General features: G+C 38.3%; 1 protein-coding gene across 3 annotated transcripts; it reads right to left on the bottom strand.

The window, feature by feature from the left end:
• Positions 1-149: 149 nt before the first annotated feature.
• MPHOSPH9 (M-phase phosphoprotein 9) lies at positions 150-26,955 on the bottom strand. 3 transcript variants are annotated; one of them, XM_065646320.1, is made up of 24 exons: positions 26,850-26,955; positions 24,305-24,431; positions 23,259-23,409; positions 21,787-21,876; positions 18,309-18,829; positions 17,079-17,202; positions 14,975-15,065; positions 13,556-13,662; positions 12,993-13,118; positions 11,750-12,186; positions 10,645-10,803; positions 9,582-9,669; positions 8,579-8,794; positions 7,689-7,736; positions 7,251-7,315; positions 6,857-6,958; positions 6,143-6,280; positions 5,280-5,455; positions 4,347-4,511; positions 3,913-4,033; positions 3,196-3,299; positions 2,188-2,399; positions 1,594-1,662; positions 150-408 (listed from the first exon to the last, which is right to left on the bottom strand). In XM_065646320.1, the coding sequence occupies exons 2-24, from the start codon at positions 24,403-24,405 to the stop codon at positions 307-309; spliced, it is 3,513 nt and encodes a 1,170-aa protein (XP_065502392.1). In that variant the 5' UTR covers positions 24,406-24,431; positions 26,850-26,955; the 3' UTR covers positions 150-306. The 3 variants fall into 3 exon arrangements, with proteins under 3 accessions (XP_065502392.1, XP_065502393.1, XP_065502394.1); XM_065646321.1 differs by lacking the exon at positions 26,850-26,955 and adding an exon at positions 25,843-26,209; XM_065646322.1 differs by lacking the exons at positions 23,259-23,409; positions 24,305-24,431; positions 26,850-26,955 and adding an exon at positions 21,100-21,133 and having other exon boundaries at positions 21,787-21,836.

The following is a 26,955-nucleotide window of genomic DNA, read 5'->3' as shown; positions in this document are numbered from 1 at the left end:
TTTCTGAAAACAAGCTGCCTTTTCATTTCTTATTCTTATTATAAATCAAATATCGCTATTTAAAAATAATTAATATTTCTAAAAATATTACAGGATAAACATTGATTTCTCAAGTGTAACAAAAATATGTTTAAAATATAGGTGGCTGTTTGAAGTACAAAATATTGCTGTTTGTAAAGGGTAATATGGTTGTAAAACTACTATTGAGGGTTTATAAAAATACAAATCAATTTGCATTTACTGAGTGCATAATTACATAGTAGTGCAAAAAAAAAAAAAAGCATATTTGCATTCAAGAGAGAATTGTCAAAGATTTGCAGAGGTACGTAAAACATGAAATCTTTTCAGAGTCATGCGTATTGACCCCAGATCCCTATTAATCCTTTCCAAGCGATCTTCCAGGGCTTCCTAAAAGAAACAGTAAAAGAAAAAATAAAAATAAATATTTAATAACATACAACAAAATCCAATCATCCTTCTAAAAAGAAGAAACTACAGTTATTCCTATATTCAACTGGTATCCTTTTTGGCACATGACTCGCATTCTGTTAGCACGTAAAAACGAGAACCAGACCTGCAAACTTTTCATATTATAATATTTTTAAGTATGTGTGTGTACTTGTGGGTGGTTGGATTTTTTTTAGAAACTGTTTCAGCTATTTTGGTTTTTTTGGTTTGGGAGTTTTTTTGGGTTGTTTTGGGGTTGGTTTGTTTTTGGTTTTTTCCATGTGACTTATGAAACTCAATGAGAGAAACTCGACAAGAATTAGGACAGGGAGACACATTTAGGAAAGAGCCGAGCACTGTACTGAGTGGCAGGATTGACTTCTCAAATTGAGAAATTGGTAACAAGCCCTGGGATTACAATTTGGGAAATGCTAAGTTTTAGGTTTTGCAGAGTCCTCTAAAACACAACTTTGAGACGCTTGTTTTTATTACAAGAGTCGGCAGAGCTTTCCAAAGAAGGCACTCTCCTGTATTCCACCTACATCACTTATTTTTGCCTCCTCATTTTCTTCTTTATACTTTCAGGTAGACAAAAATGAACCTCTCGTTGTTATCACAAGAACAGACTATGGCAGTAATTTGGAAAAACGCATCCCATTTACAAAAAATAGAACATATAAGCGATCTTATGCAGAATAGACACTACGTAGTATGTGTGTGTATATGTATATACACACACATATACTTCTTTATGTGCGCATATATATATACACATACATAAAAGAGAAGTTGTCAGTTTGTGGCAGGGCAATGGAAATCAAACATTTGCAGGGCTAATTATTATTTTCTGAATCACTTGTATACAATTTATCCAGACTTACACCTTTTACATAGCAATTCAGAGTGTTTCTAATTAATTTGCAGTAACTTCCTGATTATCTTCTAATGCAGTAAAGTCCAGGGAACAGAGAACATCTTTGACACAGATTCAAAGTTCAGCCATATTCAGGAACAATTCCCAGTGGTACGGAAAAACTCCCATAGTAATCGTGCTTATTATATAGCAGAACTTTCACCCACACTATATATTGCTCAGATTGGGGAAGAGCAACTTAAGAGAACAGTCATACATAGAAGCTTTTTCACCTGATTTAATCTTGCTTGCAAGGTCATTCTTCCACCAGAACAAGGTATTCGACTCAATGCAGCCTCAATCTAATAACGGAAAATACTTCAGCTGTAAATTACAGTTTCAAGAGCAAATATAAACCTTCTTCACTAATCTTACAGAGAGGTGAGGTGTATAGATCACAGATACATGTCCAGTGTTGGTTTTAAACACTGAGTTATTTTACCATAACACTGTGCCATACAAATCTGAAACAAAAGTCACCATCCATGAGCATAGAGCCATCTCGAATAGAGCCCTCTCAGTTCACAGAACAACCTTCCTTGTTTGAAAGGCTGATTTAAAGAATTGTCCACTAAGGATGAAAGCAAACTCACTCTAAGCTTTCCATCCCACACTGTGTTCACGTTAAAGTGACTGTCCCTTAATGCAGTTAGGGACAGAAAAGGACTGGAGCATGGGGAGCGGAGCAGGGAACGATAACAGCACATTCCTGGGGTAACACGAGAAATTGTGTGTGAATTTCATCGGTGCTTTGCACAGCTACATCCCTCACCTCTCATACAACAACTATGTTTTCTCCCAGCTTTAAAATAAAGACAAATCTTTGCCTGTTGCTTTTCTTGAGTCAGCTCATCGAAAAGCCTCTCTGTGTCAGCCAGAGTCGCAATCCTCGCTGCATACTTGAAGTCTCCCTCGCAAGGCAATGGCACTGGCTCGGATTTTTGTGCTGCGCTCCTTTCGTCCCACTCTGTTGCCTTCTTCATTCCAGTATTCACGGATTCAGCACAAGAGTTGTTTCTGACACCCGAATGTTGCCTTCCTAACAACAAGACAGGGGTCTTTTTATTTGTTTTGTAATTGTCTGTGAAATTATTACATAGGACAGAAACTAACAGCAAGAAAAGCAGCGTGATCTTGGAGGTACATAAACTGAGGACAGTGACCAGCAAAGCCTTAAGCAAACTTCTCAGAGGAATGTGAAACATTTGTAGGGGTCGTCTTTCAAACCATCTTTATAATACACTATATTTTTTGTTAAACAGATTACTGTACTGTGCTAATTAAGAATTACTTTTACTGGTACAACATTTCTAAATATCACCAAGTTGTCATGAAAACACTCATCTAAATAAATGCATTAATAAAAACAAAATAACATTGTGACAAGAATTACAGAAGTGATAAAATATTTGGTTCCACCAATCATTGTAAAAAAATCCCAAACGACTGGCTTTATTCTAGTTACTCTTTGCTATCTGTAATGCAGTGTTTAGCAATAGAATTTTATTAGTATGACTGAGTATGTACATCTTAATACAGCCCCTACTAAGAAATGCATTGTGTAACTGAGTTAAGCATATGAAAACATATTGCCCTTCTTCCTCAATTTAATTATTTTTTTGTTCCATTGTGTTTGTGCCCACACACAGATACATAAAAATAAAATACTGCACGAATGGTATTTCTCTGTCTACAGGAATAAGACAAGATTTAGAGCATTTTAAAAAGTTGGACTTCATAGAGTAAAGTGTCAGCTTTCTATTTAGGCAGCTGTTAGCAATGTGGAAGAAATTATGGTAAAAAAAAATAGAGTTCTCCCCACTTTGACAGATTACCTTCCACATCATCTAGTGAGAGAAACTGGAGCCTTTTTCTTGGATTATTGTGCTGTAAAGTAGATGAAGGACCAGCTTCCAGGTCATCTAGAAGTATATCAAACCTACAGAACAGGAAGCACACGACAATTACTTGCCAGAAATGATGTATCAACCAATACAATATTTTCTACTTTTTCATGATTTGGTTAAATAAACAAATGGTTTATAAAACGATTGCTATTCCACAGGCACTGCAAGTCTCCTGATTACTGCTAACAGCACCATACCCTGATTTACCCGTTTGCACACACTTCAATCTCACAGCTACATATGTTCCCAAACTCTACAATCATTGCCAAGCAAAGATCTCTACAGAAACCATAGTATCTAGTACAGTTAGCAGAAAGTCTGTGTATTTTTTAACATGCTGGTAGATACCATGACAGGTAGGTAAGTACTAGTTTAGACTTTTATTTACATCTCCTGATAAGCAGCACACAGAGCTGGACTTAGTGCACAGAACAATTCTTCTGTAACTTGTCACTGGTCAATGTTGTGTCAACATAAACCCAACATCTCATCCTGGTGAACGATAAAGATTGGAAATCGGTCTTGATTTTTCTTGCCAGATCTTTTAAAAAAATAAAATTTAGTTTTATATTCATTTTAAGGCTGCATATGCATACTGCTGCTATAATAATGATCAGAACACAATGATGTTCACAAAACTGGTACCTTGTTATTGTGTTTTCATTTTTGCTAAGCAAATGGCTGAATCCAGGAGAGAGGTTCTCTCTTGGAGATCGTTTTGGGCTGTATGTCACAGACACTGGTGCCAACATGATCTCCCTCCTTGCTGCAAAAGACAAAGTGTGTTTAAGTACCTAAAATTTCTCCCAATGCAGTATCTCCCACTTGTGATCAGATGCTTACATCTTCAAAGAATGCTTTTCAAAGCTGCCTGTATGTTTGCTTAAATTAGATGAAAAGTGCAACGCAACATAGAAAAATGAAAATAATCTTAGAACTCACGCGTTTTCTATGATTATAGACAGGCTGTCAGAATAATGCAAAAATCCTGTCTTTATTTTTCTTTCTTCTAGAGCAGCCTCTTATTATTTGCTTCTACTCTTTGAGTAACGGAAACCAAGCGTCAGAAAAGCACTTACTTGGAGTATTTGCTTTCCTGTTGGAAGGAGGAAGGGACGATGACCTCTGGCTGGATGGCGAGCTGTAGCGTTTCGGCCTGTGGGGGTCTTTGCCTTTCTCTGGGGATCGGTTAGCAACTAGAGAAGCTTCAACAAACCCAACAGTTTGTCGTCGATTGGATGTTTCTATTTAAAAAGAAAAAGTTATCATATTAAACAATCTTTTTCAATACCAGAACTCACAAATACTCTCCTGTGCTCTGCTTTTGGTGTACAAAGACTGCACTTAGACTGCCTCGCGTCAACATATTTGCGCTGTTTTGTTCAAGTCTCACTTCCTGCTCATCATATTCATGAAACAGTTTAACTCACGAAAAAGGTGCTTTGCAGCACGTGTGGGAGAAACAATGCTAAACAACACTGATTTGATAAAGAGACAGTGGAAAGCAGGACAAAAAGCATCTTTTGGGAAAGAGGGTTCGTGTACCTGCCTGAACCACGTATATAAGCATTTAAGAAGGACGCAATGTTTTCTAACTACAGGGCTTTCTAAATCACAGTTGTCAGAACCACTCGGTGCCGTCCTGCAGCACACACACCAGCTGCCTTAACAACATTCTGATACAACACCATGAGAACCAAACTCAAACAGACGTACAGCCAGCCAGAGCTTTGCTGGGACTCCATTAACTGTTTATAAATACTGAGATATTCTTAGAAAAAGGACATTAACTACTCTCTAGCTTGAGACCTTTGCATTCCCTCTATTTTAAACAAGTCGCTTAGCTATATCATTTTGAATTTTCTCAGGAACACTCCAGAAGTTCGCATGCTAAAACTGTTTTTATCCCATCACTCAAGCCTGATGGACTTTAATGCTGAGAACAACAAAACCAAAAGACATGCAAACAAAGAAAAGCCAGTAAAGTTCACGAATATAAAAATAAAAGTTACTAGCTGATGTGTCTTCTTTTTCTGTTTGTGTACCCCAATCTTTAAAGGCTTTTCCTTCTTCAAGTTCTTTAAAGGCTTTTATAATTGGTGCTTCTGACATCTCATTTTCTTTCTTTTCTATTGTATTTGTTGAAGAGTCTTCTTGTGAGGAGTCTTTTTCAGGAGGAGAATGGTGCCTTAAAGAATGTGAGGCAGTGGAGGGGAAAAAAAGGATCAAGTTTTTTTATTTTATTTCATATATCCCAACACTAGCTGAACAAACAAAAGCCTGGAGAAATTTAATTTGAGATTTACAGTCGTCAAGTCAAGAATTTTAAGGGCGCTTTTTAATTTTAGCCAATTCAAGAATCTAAAGTTGAACAGCACGAGTTAAATTTGGTGACTTGACATGTTCTTAGAACTAAATGCGTCCTGACAGAGGCTTTAGAAACTTCTGAGTCTGAAGGCAAACTACTAAATTACACCCTAAATTACACATGAAGCTTCACGCTGGTGGAAAGCTGCAGCCAAGCGCTACAGCTCACATCCAACACAACACAGTGCACCATGTCCTAACTCGGAGTAGAACTGGACAAGAACGTGAAGAGCATAAAGACACTGGCACAAGATGCAGCTGAAGCTTTCTGATATTTCAAGGAAGGTACTGAAGGCTGCAGCTGCTTGTTTCATACCAGGTTAGTAAAGGAAGAACGCTGGGGTTTTTCTAAGGAATTGTATAGCATCGACAACATTGAGACATTTTTTTGGAACTCTATTAAACTCATACAAAATCTAGAAACGTGAATCTAGTCAATCCTGGATAAAACTATTTTTAGAAGTGTTCAGTTTTACATCATAGTGGCTACTGAGGGAAACCAACTCACCTCGAAGGAATGTAGGTTTCTTCTAATCTGTTATCTTTGGGGCTCTCCTGCGCTTCCAAAGGCTGGCCAGTGAAGATCGAATACTCCGCTCCTGGGATCAACCACTTGCGCCTGCTGACGTCAGGAGTTGCCAACTTGCTGTGGGAACAAACAACTTCAAAATTATGAAAGGCTCTGGAGTTTTTTCTCTTTTTTTTTTCTTTTAAGAAAAAAAAATCCAGCTATTTATTCTAGATAAACAGACACAATAATAAATATACTACAAACTTGTAAATACTATGGAAGAAATAAGTGCTTTTTCAAACATATTTGTAAAAATTCCTGTTAAAACAAAGTCTAGAAACATAAAATGTAGTAATCAGCTTTTCAAATCAATGACACAAAGAAAACCTCTAATGTCTAACTGGACTATTAGATTTTATTCCTGAAATCTTTGTTGAGCACAGGAACCCCTGTTCAGGTGAGCGACTGAGCCCAAGCAAACACTCGTTCAGGAAGACTAGAGACAGTCCACCCAGTCACACATGGATTATCCAAAGTATTTCTTTGTTTTTAATAATTTCTTGGCATGTGAAATCTCTGGATTACATCACACACATTTCATCCAGTTTAGACTATGGACTGACATCTTCTTTACCCATGTTTAGCCAAAACACACTAAAAAGTATTCGAAAACACATGATCTGTTTTGATGTTGTTGGAATATTCACTTACGTGGCACAAGAGGTTCTTAAACGACTTTCAGTAATATGGCGAAGCTTCAACGTATTTTCATGTTCTACCTGCTTGAGCTGAGCTTCAAGTTTTGAAATTGTCCTAATGTGGAAGTAGTGAAGATGCATTATAAAAGGTGATTTAAAAGACATAAAAGAGATCGTATTTCTTAGAGTTTACTTATTTTTATTCAGATATTCTGGGTGAAAGAGAAGAACAAGAGCAACTACTACATTTTTATCATAAAGTAAGATTTTTACAACGTGTACAAAGTAACAAAGCAACATGAAAGGCTTCATAAGATGTAATTAAAATTACAAGATCTACGACCTTCATAATCTAGGAGTAAATATTTCATATTGTTAAAACAGTAGTAAGACAGTTTCACGTTTACCTTTTCAGATCAGAAATCTGCGTGTTTGCATCAAGCAATTTGTTTTCAGTTGCATTTAACGTGTCCTATAAGCGCACAGGGGAAAAAAAAAGTAAAAATCCTAGAAACTACAGAAGCGCATTGAAAGAAAAATGAGTAACTGTACATCAGTCTTGAAAATGATTTGTTAAATATGCTTCCCTATTTGAAAGGGAGGACCATTAAATTCCTTTGGCTGATTTTGCAGTATTTTTGCTGTCTCCAACTGGAAAATGATACATTCCAAACTCCCTCCTTTCCCCTTCCAGGGCTCTGAAGATGTAGTAAGAAGCTATCAGTTAAAATAAATATGAATCTTTCAGTTTGATCTTTTTCAAAATACCCAGGTTAACTCAATTCTATGGCACATTATCACATATTTTGCCTGTTTGTTTCTTTAATTCACTAGCATGTACTTACTTTTACTCTTTCATGTTCTTTTCCAAGGGACTCATATTCTCCTAAAAGCTAAACACAGAACACACAAACCCACGCTGAGACTATAAAAAATTAACAGTTTTGTTAACTGCTATAAAATCATCTAAATTTCTTGTCTAACACGCAGAAGGACTACAAGGAATACAGTGTACTTTAAAAGAACTTTTTAAGTTCTAGCATCTTCTAATTGGAACAAAAAAGTTACAACAAGAGACAGAGCTACTTGCACAATGTCTTTTTAATTTTCAAATTATTTTTCTCTAAAGAAACTGAAGGAGCTGAACGAACTAGTAAAATTCCTCACTGACTTTAAAGCTGACTTGGTATTTTGAAATTTTAATCATAAAAAAGGAGTTAAAGCATGAAGTAGCTTTTCCAGCTAATACCCATTTTCCCAATCCATTTAAATGTTCCATAAAGCTATTACTGAAGAGTCAAAGGAATAATTCTTTTGATTGAGTCTAAAATCACACACAAAAATAACAGTTTTAGCAAGTTATGATGAGTTACAAAAGAAATTCAGTCCATTCCCACTAAGCTTAAGAAAGGAAAAAACAACTTGTTCCAAAAGAATGTCCTGTAATACCTCTAAAAATGAAATGAACTAATAGCACATAGAGTAATAAAATACCAGAGACAGACATTGACAAGTGTTATCACATCAGGTACACACTTGTTGTCTTCGATAATTGTTTTTAACTATTTCTTAGGTCTGTAGTATCACCTGCCACCCAGCCTGCTAAGCAGTCAGCTGAATAATCTCTCTTCTCTTAGTTGTACATTAAGACTTCACAATGTAAACTCTGCGGAGTTTCCCAAAAGCCAGGACTTGCTGTGCAACTGGCAACACCATTGCTCATTTTCGTACTTACATTTTGAAACATTTTATTTTCTTCCTTTAGCTTGGTGTTTTTATTATCAGATAACTTGTAAGCCTTTTCAAATGCTTCCTCTAGATCTTTAAGCCTTGATTTTAGCCGACTGATCGTGTTGTCCTTCTCTTTGTTAGTGGTGCGCATTTCTTCAATACGTTCTTGCAAAACTTTGGAAGTACTACTGACTGCATAGAAGCGTTCTCTCCAGTCTGCCTGTAAGAGAAAAAAAAAAAACCAACACAGTTATTATAATGCTTACCTACCAGATTTTTATTTCAGTACAAAGCATAATCTAAAATACTCTGAATAGAAAACAAGGGTACATCTGTATATTAACTAAATAAGATTTTAACTCATTTCTGTGATGTGTAAAGAATGAAATGAAAACTAAAAACCCCAAAGATGTATTTATTTTATAGGACTTAGAATACCTAGAGGTTAGGCCTCTAATCCCAGCTGATTGTCTGGCTTCCCAGCACAGAAAAACGTCTAAAAAAGGTCAAATGAATTAGTCTCTCCAGGTGTCTATAACTTTCATGACAAAGCATCTTATTCTTTGACCAATAAATGCAGCTATGCAGTCATAAGCAAACTGGGAAGCCAGGAAGACTGTATAAATATACTTAGAAAGAGAATATTTTTGTCCCAGTGCAGATGAGATTTGCTTTTATCACAGCTCTAATAAATCAAAGTGAAAGTAATTATAAAAAATAAAATAGAGACATCATAAGCACATCACAATAATTCACTGTTAAACTTCATTTAATGCCTGATAACCTGGAAAGGTTGTTCATAAGCAAAAGTGGTGATGATTCAAGTAGGGAATCTTAAGAAACTCAGCTAGAAAAGTCAGTGGTGTAACATTGGCTGATGTCATATATTAAGGAGAAAGGTTGAAAATTAAAAAAAAAAAAAAAATATGGAAACACAGATCTCAATAATGAACAGGTGCATTCTCTTACTCTTTTAGCTAAAAAGCAACTCAAGAACATACACTTACCACCTGATTTTCTAGCATTTTATTCTTATTTTCAAGGGCTTTTATGCGAGCACTTGCTTCATTCAGAGCCGCATCTAAATGGTCACACCTATTCAGAAGACAGATTACAAAAATCTCTTGAAATTTTAAGATAATAGATCTACACCCAGTGTCTCTGCTGGGAAGGGCTGCGGCAAACTGGGAACACGTGCAGAGACTCCAGATGGCTCAGAGAGGAAGAGCCGCAGAACCAAAAGCAGCTGAGATGCACCAGAGCAGAGCTCCACTTCAGCTAATTGATGATGCTGTGCGATAATTAATGACTGAGATCATATCGCAAGCTACTTGAACTCCATAAATGGCTGCTCAGAAGTCACTTTTAATAGAGGCAACACACTAGTGCTGTACAAAAGAGTCCCAGCTACCCACACGCTTTTTCAATTATTCTGAAGGGCGCACATTTTGTTAAGTATTTTAGCTGTCAAAGCTTGTAAGATGTATTTAGACTAGCGATAATGATATAAAAATCACATCGAACTTTTCTATATAGCAAACGTTCAAGCCATAGCTAATGGGTATAGGTGAGGCACACACGCTCCCATTGTAATATCTGGTCAAAGAGCATTTACTGGCAAATTGCCTTTATAAAGCGAACAATTAATTCCAGATCGGTCCTGTATCACCTGTAATTTTGACATGAAAGGTAAAGAGGGATGATGTTCACCAGTACGACAGGTGACGACTATCTTACAGCAGAGATAGTTCCTTTACAAACTGTTTAGGGCTACCTCAGCCTGCCAGCCATTCTTAAGCAAAATTTATACCGGCAAAAATCAGGTCAAACAAGACTTCTGGTCCAAACATCACACTTGCTGCTTAACAATCATTTTAAACTACTCTTAAACAGCTGCATTAAATAACGCAAAATTTATATTTAATAGGAAAATATTAGCATCATAGATGCACAAAATATTCAGAATTGAAAAGTGACAAACTTCTCAAGATATTCTAAACAAGCATGCTCAGTTTTTAAAGCAGGAAGAACACCATGTCACAGAGGAAGAGGACAATTAACAAACAGTACCTGTCAGCAAGATTTTGATTGATTTTCTCCAAGTCTTCAGATGAAGCAGTTCTATGACTTGCCTCGAGCTGCTGCTTCAAGCTCTGTATCTCAGAGTCATAGTAAGCGCGTAGATCAGCTATGTGGCGAGCATGTTTTTCCCTCAAGTTCTGCCTAATCCTGTTTTCAAAATTAAGAACAACAACAACAACAAAAAATATATTTCCAGCTATCCACATGAGCATGCGTTGCTGTATCCACTCACACATGATAAACTCGGCGTATTAATCTCTCTTGCAGAACTTTGTTGCACTCGTGCGAAAGCAAAGAAAGCTTCGTCACCTAAGGCAGTGGTGTCCGACACCTAAGGCTTGTGCAGAAGTCTTCATATTAATAATATATACAAATAATACATACAACTACAAAGCTTTCCCTTCTCTTCCTTTTTTTGCTATGCACTAGAAACTATGCACGCAAAATTAAAATACGAAAACTCAGACACTGAACTATATTGAAGCCATGGCCCCTTCATAAGCCCTCACACATGGAATATACGCCCTGGCTGCTTGTCCATGTGCCAATCATAAGAGCATCAATAACAAATGGGGGATTTTTGTTTTTCCTAAGTATGGTAATTCTGTGCTTCTCCCACCATTTGACTCTAAAAAGGAAAATATAACCCCCACAGAACTTTGAAATTCTCTGCCTAAACTACCTCCCTCATACAGCCTATGACGGAAGAATGTATTTTTATTTTAACGTAGAAACAGAAATAATCAAAGCACTAAAACATGGCAAATTGTTTTGCTTTCCAGTTAATGCCCTGACATCCAAGGAAAATAGAGAACAAATACTGTGCCTTAGATTAAATAGTATGGCCTAAAGAAGATTAAATAGTACAGCCTGAAGACAGACAATTGTAAGTCTTGGGAAATGACTGTTCTATTTACACACCATCTTCAGGGAAGAAGAATAATAAAAAGGAAAAAAAAAAAAGCAGCCATGTCCAGCTATGTCCTAAGCAAACAGAACTTACATTTTATTTGTTTCACTAGCATAGTTAAGTTTCACTTCTTTCATGAAAGTACCAACTCTATGACTTTTAAAACAGGAAAAAATTACTTACTTTGACATTATCACAGGATCTTCAACAGATGTCACTGAAAGACTACATTCTGGCAAACTGTTGTCAGCACACTGAGTAACAGAAGATGGAGTTAGAGTCAGTGTTTCTTCCTCCTCGGCATTGACTAAATTCTCATTATTAGCATCCGTATATGCCACTGGAAAGGGACAGCTGCTCTTGTGTTCATTTTGGAACGGGTGGTTTCTCCAGAGGTCCAAATGCGCAGCTCTGCTGCTGGTAGGATATTGGGGAGAATCATCTAACTGAGATGAATTACTCGTCTGTGAAAAGGAGTCTGTGTCACAATGACTTGAAAATCCAGGCTCTGCCATAGAGTCTGGAGAAAAAGGAGTCGTCTCTTCAGGAATATTGAAAAAACAGCATCCTGGGTTCTGCTGACTGGGTTTCATATGCAGGGTTGGGTCCAATGTCAAGATCTAGGAAATAAGTTATAATGCTAAATAAATTGTGATTTAACTTTTGTTCTTGGAAATTGAGTTTATCCGAAGATTTCAGCAATTCATATAATACATTGCAGGAATTGTATTGCATATTACTACAATTATTTGGTAGCGACAAGCAGGATGAAGGGACCTGTAACAGCTTAGATGACTATACATGTTCCCAAGGTTTGCAACTTGAGTTTCTAAGTTTCCATTAAGAATAAAAGACATATCTAACATCTGTAGCTGTCTAGAAAACCTTTGAAATCTCAATTATGTAAACAGAAGTACCATGATGCCTGCTTGTAGGTTGAAATCATAACTTTGCACAATTACAAAAATCACTTCATGAATTATATTAACAAGTTAGTCACACAGTAGCCATCATTTCTGGATTTTGTACAAGACCAAAAGCTGTATAAAGAAATACATATAATAAAGAATACTTCCACAACCTGCGCCTCTTCCGTTTTACGGGTGGAACAAACTTGTCTTACGGGATGCAGTAAGAAAACCCCACTCCTGTGACTGCAGTTCCACCTGCATGTCATCAGCTGCAGCCTCGGTGCGAGCAGATTCTTCCTGCGCCATCCTCAAGGCTGTGCAGCAAAGGTCCTTCTCTACCCAGCGTGTTCTTGGAGGTTCTTTTCGCTGGATCCCTTCCCGGTCTGGTTCGTCACACGGCTGCACAAATTGCCGTTCCAGCATCATGCTGGAGGTGGCAGCAGGAGCCAATGAATGTGAAACCAGCCTGTAACCCCTCACATCCTCAAACCGAGACGTACAGAAATGACTGTTACCTCTGGTGGGTGACTGGACTGAGAAGAAGGCATAAAATTCTGGTCTGGCAGCTGCTTATTTTCCCTTTGTCTTTTATGATAAATATCCTTCAATGACGAGAGCTTTGTTTCATCAGCAGAAGACAACTTCAACAGAAAAAATGGCTACATTAGTTTATATGAACACAATCCTCCACCTCCAATATAGATAAACAAGTTGTAGGTGAGTTTAGCTAATAAATCCGTTAGAACTGATTTTAGTCATTTTTAAAGGCAGCTTTATTCAATGCAAACAATTTTTAAAGGGTCTTTAGTGAGGGACATCCACCTTTAATATACTAGTTGGTTTCTTTTTACCTCCCATACACACCATTTCTTTCAAATGACAAAAAGTGGTTAATAAATTCCAGGCTACTTTAGTGATGGTAAATGAATAACAAAAAAACAGAATATGAGAGACAGAGCTAATGAAAGAGCTCCCATGGAGAAGTTCACATCTGGAGGGCTGATTCTTTCCATTGCAGAAAAAACAGAAAGATGACAACCAACTGTAAGACAACTTTCAAAACACGTGCAAAGTTTACCTGATCTGGTGATACTTTTGTGGAGAAAATATCAGCAAACTCGCTTCTGAAATTCTCTGGTAAAGAGTGATACATCTCCTTTTCATCTAACTTCCAGTACGAAAGTCCTGATAAGAAGAAACAATTAAAGAAAAAAAAATTTACAGATTTCAAGGTAATGGCTATAGAACAGGAATCCCAAAGTCCATTAGTAAGATGTTAATTTGCCAGTTTACAAGAATGCTGAATTAGTTATTTGCATCTATTGCTTAAGAATCTCACTCGAGCATTTGTTACCAGAAGTTACAAAAAAATCTCAATGCAAAGCACAAGCAACACAATCAGTATCACATCACACGGCATCAGTAAGGAAAGCTCTAAATCAGTGAACACACAGAGGTTTACTCTTTTGTGTTTAAAGAACAAATCCTCATTTACCACAAACTTTCATATTTCTACTGATTCCAGCACAGCACTTAAAGCTTGTGTTATCCAAGGAATAATCCTCAACAGCCACTTGGTACCACAACCTCTTCAGTTTGGTTCTCAACAGCGCTCTACGACATGCAAAAACCAGACTACCAGGACTAAGGGACGGCACGAGAGGAACAGATACGGGCTCAATCCCGCGGCAATTTCTTATACGTGTCCCTCTCAACGGGTTGTGAAGAAGCAATAAATATACACAGTTTGCAAGGCTGCATCTCTGTGCCCCTGTTTGTTACTGAAATGAATCCACCCTGTTATGGTCAAAATGTGTGAATTAGTTTGGCTTTCACAAAATAAAACACAAAACACCACCACCACCACCACAAGAAAAACACACAAAAACCCACACACACATCACAGACGCAGAAAAAACCCAAACACCAAATCCCCCAAAACCACCACAACTACCCCTCAAAAGCAAAACTAAAACACAAAAAAGCAACACCCCTCACCCCCCGATTTAAAAAAAAAAAAAAAAAAAAAAAAACCAACACCACACACACTGCATTGTTTTGTTCTTGTGTATTCACACAATCACTGAATCCTGCCTTTGCCCTACAGGAATTCTGACCCTGTCACCATGCACTCCTGCCACTACTAGACCAGTGATACTAATATTTGAAAGGTTGCTTGGTACCCCACCATGATTTTAACAACAATTACACTATTGAAAGAGCTTTAAACATAAAGCTCAGCCTTGAAATGTTGAGAAATTTGAAGAAAAAAATTGCTGCATGTCCTACATCTGCCAGCAGTGACATGCGGGAGCTCCCATTAGTTTGAAATGCAGAAGCAAGAAAAGCAGAATAGTGCCACAGCAAAGTTTAATAGCTTATCAGTGCTCAAACCTTCTTCATCTCCCCAAAGTTGTTGGAGATGCGTTGTAGTAAGAAAGTTAAAAAATGAGAATTCAAGAGGAAAAGAAATTTAAGTACAGGAAGTTAACTATACCTGAAGCTTCAGACACTAAGGAATTAGGACTTTCATTCGGTTGATTGAGGTAAAAAGTGTAAGGTGGCATAGCAGCACCGCTACGGTTTGTCTAAAACAACAAAGGAAAAACAATTTATAAGGAAAATTGCAAGACAAGGAAGGGAAAAAAAAAAAAATCAAGGGTACATTTTTTAAAAAATATTGCATGTAAATGTTATTAGTCTTTCAAAGCAAAGAGATTAAACTTCATTATACAGCATGATTCAAACCTATACAATTTATATTGAGGGCAATCACAGTCAAAAGGTGAATTAAGCTAAGCCACACAATTTAAAGATACTGATATTTTCCAAGTCATCCACCTGTCTGTTTGTGGAGCATTTTTGAGATTAACTGTTAAAAAATCCACATTTTGGACAGCCATCTAAACTTTCTTGCTCCTTAAGAGGTGCAAGTATATAACAGGATGATCTACCAAAAAAGGGTTACTCTTCCCTTATCCCTGGATTGGAATTTCTTATATTCAGCTGTTATGACTCCACCTACCACAAATCGGGAGGTAAACACTGTCTGTCATCTCCGATAGACAAGATATAACACACCCTTCTTCTCATCACTGCGGACTTTCTAAGCAACATCCCCAGCTAATCATAGAAGGATGGGACTAACACATGCAAAAAAAAAATTCACAGAATTAAAGATTTGCTACAACTCTCCTGTTCCTTAGTGAAAGGAAGAAGCGTCATTGATGTAACACAGTGATACAAGAACAACTGAGTAAGGGCAGCTGGCTTTAAATTCTCATCTCACATTGCTCTTTTCTACTGTATTTAGGACTTTTTGTTCCAACACAGCAGCTTAAGAGTCATGTACATGGCAAATTTACACAGCTTATACAACTGAGGACTACAACAGGATAGGAACCATTGAGTCAACATAAAGAAAACAAAAATTTAGAACTAAAGCTTTTGAAGCTGTTGCATGAAGTACCATCTCACCTCAAGGCTATTTTGTCCCTCTTAATGTTTTTATTTAGGTATTCTCCTTTGCCTAAGGAGGAAGAAAGGAAAATGAAGGGGTATCAACTGAATTCTTACAAAGGAATAGAAAGATAAAGGTATTTTCAAAAGCTGAGAGAGAAAAGCAACAACCCACAGCAGATAAATTTGACTCCTGGCTTGAAATATCCCCTTAGGGTAACATCTGACAACAGAAGAGCCAGCGAATCCAAGCCGCTGCTCTTAGCCTTTCTGCGTCACCCTCAACGTGACCATGGGAAACAAAACAGACCCTGCCTTGAATCAAGCGACTCATATTTGCTAATTCTCCTATCCTCTTGTAGGTGGAGTCATTCACAGAGTTTCAGGAATTATTTCCTTAAAAACAGCATAAGGAGAGAGGTTTGCGACAGTTAATACAGCAATAGGCATTACTACAAATGTTTCTAAAGAGCCAGTTCATTTCCTAAATGTCTGGGCGAGGGGGTTGGATACTTTTAGCAACTAGTGCTGTAGCTGTGCTTGGAGCAGTTCAATTTGGCCAAATCATGGTTATACATAGGCAGAAAAGAATGTATTATTCTAATATAAACAATACCAAAAAAAAGTTTGGATTTTAGCATAAGAGGCTGCTAAGAACACTAAAAAAGCCCAAACCAAACTAAACAAAAAAATCCTTGCGCCTTAAAAATCCCAATCTAGAAGAACACTGTCTGTCCTGAACGAAGTGGCTAATGCCTCCACACACACAGTTGTGTGTGCCAAAAGAGACATTACCAGCTGAAATCAAAGGTCCTTCCAAAAATTATAGGGCACAATAAATTAGCATGACCTGAAGCTTTAATTGAGAATGTGGGTATTATCTCTATAAAGAAAGAACATGTGCCGTTTAGGCAAATTAAGGCAAAAACGAGGCAACAAATAAAATAAGCCAAAATAGCCACGTGAGGAAGTATAGAATGATCGAAGAAGTAAACTCTGACCATGTTAACTTCGAACATATAAATGGGAACACCACTACTCAAATGCTTAAAGCTAAGTATGAAGGCACGTGCTGAACACTGAAAAAATACCAGTGACAAGAATAAAATTAGAAAAACATTATAAAATAAAAAGATACTTACATTCTCAAGGGGTAATTTCTTTGCTTGCTCATTTTCATGCATAGAGTTCACACATACTTCTTCGGCGTTTATTCTTTTTGGTTGGTTTTGTTTCAACTTTTGTGCCCATGATGTTAAAGATTTACTAGATGGTAAGAAACACACACATATACCCTAAGTACATGAGCCCTTTTCAGTGGAGACATGAATGATTTTAATAGCTGTCTTAGAAAGGTTTTTCAAACTGAAACACACTCCTGAATTGAGCTTCTCTAGCTCTAAGTTTCCCTGGAAGCCCATGAATTGCAGCTACTCCCTTCATGGCATTGCAACATGAATCAAAATAGTGGAAAAAATGCCAGAAGGGAACGTATCAGTGGAGTTCTGATCTACCCTATATGCCAAGATAACACATTTCCAAACAAATTTCTCTAAAGAAAGCTGGTTCTGTGTTTTATTACATACTAGCAGAATGCAAGTTCATTTTCATGATTCTCTGTTTTTTCAAAAGAGGGAAAGTTTTTATCTCTGCAAACTCCTATCAGGGTCTCGCAGGCAACTCGCTGCCCACAAGGGCTCTGATACGGCTCATGAGCACGTGGAGCCGCTGCCACTACAGCCCAGTCTGACAGGGAGGGTAAAGTCCATTGTTAAATTCTGTGCAACTACAGCTAGTCCTTGGTCAGTGTTGTTGACGAATTAGCTGGCCAGCCTTCCAAAAAAAAGCCCTTGGTAGGTCCACCCACCTATTGAATAGAGTAAAACAACAACAAAAAAAGATCAACCCAAAAAACCCACCACACAACAGAAAACGTCAAACGAGTGGCTGTCGTCTGATATAATTTATTACTGTCATGCATGCATATAAACTAGCAAAAAAGACTGGTTGAGCACGATACCAAAGTATCAGTCGTAAAAAATTGAAAATCAACACTTAAAATTCTGGTGCACAGATAAACACTATATGCAAACTCTATCTTAGGTAAAATTTGCAGTAGAAAGCAGACCTCACATTCCCTCCCCCCAACATATCTACAAGAGATAAACACTGCAGATGCAAATATGCATCACACAAAAACATTAGGCTAAACAAATAACTTTCTACCAAGAAGCATAGTTGTTTTTTTGTTTTGTTTTTTTTACAATCAAGAAATTCTATGCAATTCTTTCATGTTTCCAGTTACCAACAGCTATTTACTGAATGGGGACCGTCTACAATAAATTAACTTATTTGGGAAGCTGATCACTTACCTGGGGTTTTTTCCACATTGAGCCTCATCAACTTTATGTTCAGATTCAGCAGGAAAAACTAAAATATTGCTCCTTCCTGAAGAAAATTTTTCCTCCGTTTTTGGGGGGTGAAGTTCTCTTTTCTTTTGAACACTGGCTACCACTGCATCACTCTGCAATACTGCTGCATCACCCTGTCCTTGGGAAGTTTTCTCCATGCAGTCTGTGCACTTGATAACTTCGTTCGATGTGCCAGGGTTCAGTTCAGAGGCAGAACATGTACCGTACCCGCTATTCACTGAAGCATCATTTCCAAGACATTCCTGATGCAGATCAGATGTGTTTGGCTGACTTTCCGCTTCGTTTGATCTAAGTTGATTGACAATGCACTCGTTTTCTTCAAAGACTTCAGAACGCATCCCCATTTTGCTCTCTAGTGATGAAAAAGTGTCTGGAAGCTTGGCAGGCAAACTTCTGCTCTTGCCGGCACCCCAGTTGCTGGTCTGGAATTTCACCAACTGCCTTATCTCATCCTGAATCAGCTACAGGAAAACAAAAGGCAAAATTCCTATGAGAGCGTGCCACAAATCATATTTATTTTTTGATGCATCTTCATGTTATTAGTGAGAGAATTAAGAGTACTTATTTCAAATAACTCAAATTTTTCAATGTGTAGACATCTCATGCATAAAGTAGATATATGCATAGTGTGTGTAACAGTAAAATGTGCACGGTAACAATTCTGAACTCCATGCAGTGAATTACAGGTCTCAGTACTCATTTATTAATGTAAAAAAAACAAGCATGCATGTATTCACTACGTGCCTTCAGAACCATAGTTACCTACCAGCCAGCTAAAGAATCATCAACAAGTGATGTGTGTATCAGAAGTGGACAACAGTATTTTGCTGAAATCAAGTCTAAAAAAATTTATGACTTGGAAGTAAATTTTTAAAGATTGCAAGGATGCTTTAATGGAAGTATAAACCATATCTCTATTACACTAATAGGAATAATGTACCTCTGTAAGATTATTTGCGTAAAACTTGACTTGAAAATATCTGATTTAGATATGTTATTAGGCAGTTCATATAATACAAAGATCTACATTTTGCTTGTTTTGGTATCTGATGGAGTGGAGCAAACCTCTAACAAGATCACCAGATTGAACAGGTTACTCCTTAGTCTACAATGTCTGCAAAGAGTTATTTCAGTATATTCGATCAGTAATATTTTTTTAAAAGGTTTACAGTTGTGACCTGGCAAACAGCTCTGAGAAACAATAAATGCTTTTGTCAAGGGCTATGCAAAGATTTCAGGTGGTGCCCACGGCCGCGTCCTTCGGGCAACGACCAGCACTTCTGCAGAGTTCTACCAAGATTACTGACTCTGCGTGAGCGCATGACTCTTATTGCACAAGACCAGAGGATGTAGTTGTTTACAAGGATACATTTCAAACTAATTCCCTTGTGGAGGGGCGGGAGGGGGGAAGAAAAAAAAAATAAAGAATTGCAATAATTTTTAACATGGAACTCTGATACTATTTTTTTCACAGAAGTACAGTACATTACTCACATACAAATTGCAAGTGGAAAGCACAAATTGAACAAAAGTCATTTGTTCTCCGAAAGTAAGAAATAAAAAATAAGACAATTTCAGAGGAACCTACATGTAACACCAGTCAGAACCAAACTTCATGTTTTACTAACTTGTGATAGAATTAACTATTGAATTTCAGCTCAGTCTAAGCAAAAAAGAATGAAACAAAGCCATAAAAAAATAAAACAGGGATGAAGTTTCTGCCACAACGAAGTTTTTTGTTGTGCTAATGATTTCAATCATGACAGCAGCAATCATCTGCATTTTAATTCTGTGATTCAACTCTGACAAGGGAAGTAGGGAAGGGAGAACAAAAGAGAACAAACAGAATGGGGGGGGGAACCTGATCAGATTCTCTGCTGACATTTAATCTTTGTTATTAACACCTTGTGCAGGAAAAGTGAAAGGCTAGTATTCCAATAAAATAGCACTTTAGTTCTCTATGCATAGTCCCAAATAATTCAAGAGAAGAAAAGCCCTCGAAAAATGAGACGACTTCTCTATAGTTTTGGGATTGTAGGTAACCATTTTTTTTAAGTCCTCTTCAATAAAGTCTGATCTCAGGATTATCTACAGGTGGTGACGGTTTGTCATTAGCACACTAGTCATCTAGGGTATAAATCACACAAACTAAGGACTGACCGCACGGATTCCAAAATGAACTCAAGGTCTGCTGATCCGTATTTTCACATGGGTGAAGATGTATTTTTATAAGCACAGTGGGTCTTTAAACACAGCGCAGTGCAAGCCTTATCTCAGAGTCAGGTCAATGCTAATGCAGCATCTTGCTTTTCTACCCCAAACTGTAGATTATTGGGTTTGCCTTTTTATCACTCTTATTAGAATGGGCTGAGTTGCCTGTATTTCAGTATTTTCACTAGGTCACTGCTATACCAGGTGAAGTTTGGAGTAGCTCCGTCTGTTTTTTTCTAATGCACTCATACAACTAAGTTATAGCTGTTGATTTTATATTTGGCATGGCAATTCATGCAGTTAGTAAAGTCCTGCTGATACCACAAGCTCAGCTCTTCCAGAGGTAGCCTTTCCTATTCATAAAGACAAAAACCAGCAAAGCCAACACAATGGATTAACAACACGTGAATCAAACCACTACAGTAAGAGGAAGGAAATACAAGAGTAAGGAAACACCAGTGGGACAAAAATGATGAGATGGGAGCGGGGAGAAACAGAAGAAAGGATAAAAGGACAGTACCTCGTTAATTCAGTTCAGGAACTGCTGATTACTACTAGAGTAGAGGGCGTCAGGAAAGGGAACGGAAAAACAGCAACCAAAATGATGAAGACATTAAGCATTCTATATTTATAGAATTACTGTCTCTCATACATACATATACATGTCTTCTGTTTTAGTGGATAAATACAGTCAGCAAAGATGTGAATCTTCACATGGGTCATTTTGCATTCTTAGAAAGGAGACTGTTCAACTGAAGGGTGAAATAAGTTACAGTGAATGTTTTCCTGTGCTACTGTCTAGATGAGGGAATGACAAGTTGCATAATATTTTCTAATGAAGAGAAAATTAGAAATGATACAGTCTAACAGTTAATAAAAAACAGCTTGTATCTACAAAAATCCAATTATTGTGTGGGCATTCTGAACCAAATGTTTGTGAAAACAGAACAACTGAAAACAAATAATCTAAGAATCTTTACTTCTGAAATGCTTTCTACCAGTTATTTTGTTAATTAGCCAAGGCTGTCTCAAATATGCATCCTGTAAATTGGCATTCCAGTCACCCACTTCCATTAACTGCCTGTCTGATACACTTACAGAAAAATATAGGAGTGCCGGAGACCGTAGTATATTGTTTTGGAGGGGAGTAGCGGGGAGAAAACCAACATTCAGCCTAATCTACCTACACGAACAAATCATTACTTACTTGGATTTGATGGTGGAACTGCTCTTGCTGGGCAACTATTTGTTCCTGACATTGTTTTTCTACCAGTCTCAATAACTGTAGCCACCTTGTCTATTAAATCACAAAGTAAAATAATTAAACAACGGTCATGTTGCATCTCTTAGCTTTTACTCTAGATACACAATAGTTTTACAATCTCATACTTGGGTGTCGACATAATACAAAGTTTAGTAACAGCACTGTCCTTGTCCACCCCACAATACGTGCAGCCCCCTGCATGTCAATCAATGGAAACAATTCGCTATGAACACACTCACTTCAAAAAATGTCCCTCTAGGCAGCAAGATAACACATCTCTACAATTTATGTCTGGTTTTAAAAAATAAACAAATGAACTAACAAGGGAAAATAGTTATTCTAATTAAAAAAGAAAAAATCAAATTATTCTGAAAGTAGAAGTAGCTGGCAGGAAAGTACAGTCAAAGGTTGGAAAAGTTGCTTCCAGTTCGATAAATTATAGGCAATTTTAAAATTGATAATTAAACATCCCTATGTCCAGTGAACCATTTGCTTCAGTAAGAAACTCTTCCCTTCAACAATCCAGCTAAAGGTCACAATGCATAACCATTTAGTGAAAACAAAGAGATAGTTTAAAAAACCCAAATATATGGAGTTCCTAAAATGTGGTAAAATCTGAATTTTAACAACTATTTTATGCTAATGCTTATGGAGCCTGACACTTGAAGCATAGGACATGGGACACAGAATGCATGTACGTAGACACAGACATCTATATTCTTTTCTCGGAGCTGTTAAAAAGCACCAAAATAAGCATCTGTCAAGAGACAGTTTGATGGACCGCAGCCAGAAAGCTCAAAAATTCTGCAGGAACAAGCCCATGGTGTGGAAACCTGATGTTCCTTATGGAGACTAAAAACAGTTTAAAAATTTAAAATTAAAAAGGACAAAAACAACATTAAAAAAAGAGCTTCAGAGAATTAGCTCATTGAACCTACATTATGATTTTGGTGTTGTTTTAAATCTGGAAACAAACTTATCATCTACACATCTTCACAAATGGAATATATAAATAGTTCAACTAAAACAGAGCCATTTTTAGAAAGAAAACTTCGAATTCCTAGCATCATTTCAGACCAGTTTGAAGTGCTACAGTTTCAAAGGTTTAAATTTGTCAGTTGAAAAACTTGCAATCTTTAAGTACTGTAACTTTGAAAAAAATATTCACATCTGTATTGTAAAACACCAAGATTAAAAGCTAAGATATTGTAAAAAGCTAACATGAAATTGCAGTAAAATCCATCCGCGTGATTTGTTCATACATTGTAAAAGGATTTGTCCCATCATGAAGAACAAACACATATATATATATATATGGATCTTACCGCTAAACTGTATCATTAGATCTGTCCTCCAAAATGCAAAGACAATAAATTAATGTATGTATTTTTTTAATAAACTTTAACATCAGATACCTCGCAGCTCTTCACGATTTCTGAGTCACCATCTCCAATGTTGTGGATATCTTGCAGGAAGGAGTCGAGCAGCCCAACAGACCCAGACATTAATGAGGATCTGGTGTTCCCTGAGTAACCAGAAACTCCATTGGAACTGGATGAGGGACTCCTGGCAAAACATGAGGAAAAAACATTTCAATTATTTATTGTGCCAGTTGTCCAACAAAGTGGCCAAAATAACACATGCTACGCAGCCATAAAAGAATTATACACTTAATTTACATTGTGACTCTCATCATGCTGAAAAAAAAGACCAATACCTTCATAAGAATAAGGATGTTTTACAAGGAAATGTCAAAGAATCCACAACATGCGTCATTCTTACCCTACATACCATTAAAATGCAGTAGCTTTCCAAGAGAGACAGCATCATCAGCACAGATATTACTGCACACTAGTACCAATGTCAATAAATACAACTTTTCTTCAAATCTATCTGCTTCTTCATAGATTCTGAGGTCAGAAGTTTACAGATAGAAGCTTCTGCGTAACGATTTATGAAATCCAAGACTACTGCCTCGAGAGTTACACACGCAGTAAGTGACTTGTAATTCCCATCTTAACGGGTCAGTCAAGAACTTCTCCTAATCTGCTGCTTAGGCCATTAGTCCACACATGCCCTTCTTATTCACTGGAAAAACCTTGGGCACTGAACAGAAAAACTGTTCAATTTATCTAAGCTGCTGGTCTCTACAAATGACTTGGCGTAACACAGGATCTTTCCAAAAAATCACGTCTTATAATTTGTCCAAGACAGGTTTCCCATCCTGCATTCTAAGAGACACAACGCAATGGAAGTTACTAAGTTTAAGGAAGACTTAACAGTTCTTTCAGTAAAGCTTTTCTCAGTCAGGATTATACCTCCAAATTTAAAAGATCACTAAAATATATTGCAGAACATTACATATAGTTTCACCTTAGTAACAATGTTACTGTAAAAACATACTAACTAAGCAAAACAAAAATAATAAAAATTGTTGTTAGGAATTCCTTCAACACATTACCTGTTACAATTGAAGTTGCAGACAGAGCTGTGAGTATTTCTGACAGAGTCTGCAGAAGATGAAGGGATTTCTTGTCCAGTATTCACATCACCCCTTTCCATATCTTAGGCTCAAGTATGACATTACCCTGAAAGTATAAAGAAGCATCACCCTCTTAATTTAAGAAGCCATTTGACTGTATTGTTTGAAGAAACATAATTTAATTAAAGAGATGGATGTTTCAGCCAAATCACCCCAGAAAGTGCTAGGATTCCAAAAACCTCTCCTTCTTGCCCCGTGCTGTGTTGGCCAACAGGTGCTACGTAAGCAGCCTTGTACTTGCTGGGACTCCTACAACTCAAATAGAGATTCCTTGCTGTGCATCACACACCTAAACTGGGCTGTAAAGGGTGTCTGAACCAAACCATTCCAGGTAGAACAGCGTTTTGTTTGATTGCTGTTTAAATCTGAGGTTCCACAGTTTTTGAGACTTCTACGAAACACAATTAATAGAGAACGGAGCTACTGTCATTGTATTTAAATCTGCTGAACAGGAGTCTGTGTCTTTGCTGGAAGAAACACACACTTTAAAAAAAAATTTAAAAAACCCGAGACTTACTGAGTTAAGACTACAGTTGACCAATTTGGCTATACAGCTATTTGTGTACATGATATTTGGCTTCTCTTTCCACAGAACGCTTGTTTTATTATTAGTATACAACACTAATTAAAAAAAGCTTTAAAACTGTTTTGAGCTACATTCCTTACCAATTAACAATAAAATGTAGTCAATCAGGAATCCCACAGCACTTAAAACCAGCAGCTGGTTAATGGAAAGCATCATAAATAAATAAATACTACTTGTACAATGGTCTTACAGCAGCAGTTTACAAGAACAGCTGTAGAGAGACTAAAATATTCTTCCAGTTTCCATACTTTCACCAAGAAAACACTTGAAATATATTGATTAATCAGTTCTTCTATAGTGCTTATTTCAGCATCTTCTACACCCTGGTGAATTCACCCTGTGTTCTAACACTGAAGAAAAACTTTACAATCATTTCTCGGATGGAGAACAAGAAGAGACATTAAGAAATATTATCCTACCGGTCTGTGATAAGACTAAGAATAAATCCCTGCTGCCCTGAAGAAGCACACCACCTTCCAAGTAGAACCATTCTTTATAGGGCTTGCAAGGGCATGCTACTGGCTTTTACAGACTTAAGTTTTCATTATTTGTATGTACACAGAGATATATCTCTAATAGTTTCTAAAGTAGAAAAAATTATTTCCACCAGAACAAAACTCAACAGCTGTCTGATTTTTCCCTGTTTTACTGGAGCCTGTTTGGCTTCAGCAGAAATGTTTTCCAGCTGCTCACTCAAGCTGTCTCCCCTGTGCAGGGCTGAAAATGCACGAATTGGAAGGAAGTTATCACAGATACACATATCCATTTAGCAGAGCTTATTGGGATAAATTAAGGGCGGGGGGGGGAGCGCCTTTCTTCTTTTTCTAGTGGTCAGAAGTCCAGAAAACTTAAAGGTTATCAGGCACCGAACCTGACAGATGAAGCAGAAGCTGCAAGTGCCTCTGGAGCAGCTCGATGGTGGGGGCTGCATCAGTCACCCCCACCTCCCCAGGAGAAAATCATGGGTGGCCTATCGCAGCAGCACAGCAGATGGGTGGGACTTCGCTGTGACAGAGCCTCATTTCATAACCTCATTAGAAGTCTGTTTGCACTAAAAAAAAAATATTAAGTGAGCTATAACTGGGCTAAGGAACAGCTAAGCTGTCATCTATTGTTTCCATAGCACAGAACAGTCCTCATACGGCCAAGTCGCAAGATAAAGGAGCAGGATTATAAAAGTAAGATGCGAGATATTTCGACTTATCAGTGCAGATTTAGCTGGAAACAGCCGGGCCAGCGCAGCCCCGGAGCCCGCGGTTCTGCGTCTCTTCCCGGGCCGCTGCGATCGCTGCTGCCCCTCGCAGAGCGCGGAGGGGTGACACGGCACCTCGGTCCCTGCTGCCCCCCATCTCCCCGAGAAGGGACAGCGAGCCTGTGTGCTCTACAGTCCCGCTCCCCTCAGGGAGCTCCCTCGCCCCCATCCCCTCACGAGTGACCCCCTCCCGCAATGTCTGCCCCCTCACGGTCGCCTCCCCTCAATCAGTGACCTGCTCCCCAACTCCGTCCAACCGCCCGGGTCCCCTCCTCTCATAAGTGACCCCCTCCGCCCAGCCCGCCCCCTCCGGCTCGGTCACCCCTCACCCTCAGCTCTGCCCTCCCGGGCTCCCCTCCCCCAGACCTGCACCCCCACTCACGGACTCCGCCCCCACCGCCCTCCCTCAGGTGAAGCTCCGCCCCTACACTCCCATTGGGCAGCTGCCCCTCGCGGTCCGGGATGTTGACAGCGCCGCCACCTCGGATTGGCTGGGAAGCCCGCCACTCGTCGGGGAAAGGGGCGGGGCGGTGGAGGCGGCCTCGCGGCGCTGGGATGCGGCCAAACACGGCAGCGCTGCCGGCTTCGGCCCCGCCAGCTGTCCCCAGAGCTCGCCCGGTTCCTACCTGCATTTCCGGGAGCCCACGAGGAGGCGTCCGCATCTGCCTCCTCCAGCGACCGTTAGGCGGTAAACAGGCGGTGCCCACCGCCTCCTTCCCGGCGATTGGCGGC

This window comes from Caloenas nicobarica, chromosome 16 (genome assembly GCF_036013445.1).
Source record: "Caloenas nicobarica isolate bCalNic1 chromosome 16, bCalNic1.hap1, whole genome shotgun sequence".
NCBI lineage: Eukaryota > Metazoa > Chordata > Aves > Columbiformes > Columbidae > Caloenas > Caloenas nicobarica.
The sequence above is the reverse complement of the archived record's forward strand: the minus strand, read 5'-3'. Positions and strand labels throughout refer to the sequence as shown.

Bases quoted from the DNA above. Each gene is read 5' to 3' on its own strand.
- MPHOSPH9 (XM_065646320.1), bottom strand. From the start codon at position 24,405: ATGGAAAGGGGTGATGTGAATACTGGACAAGAAATCCCTTCATCTTCT. The intron at 23,410-24,304 runs GTAATGTGTTGA...ATGTTTTGCCAG, and splicing joins TGCAACTTCAATTGTAACAG to GAGTCCCTCATCCAGTTCCA. The intron at 4,034-4,346 runs GTAAGTGCTTTT...TGTCTTTTGCAG, and splicing joins CAGGAAAGCAAATACTCCAA to CAAGGAGGGAGATCATGTTG.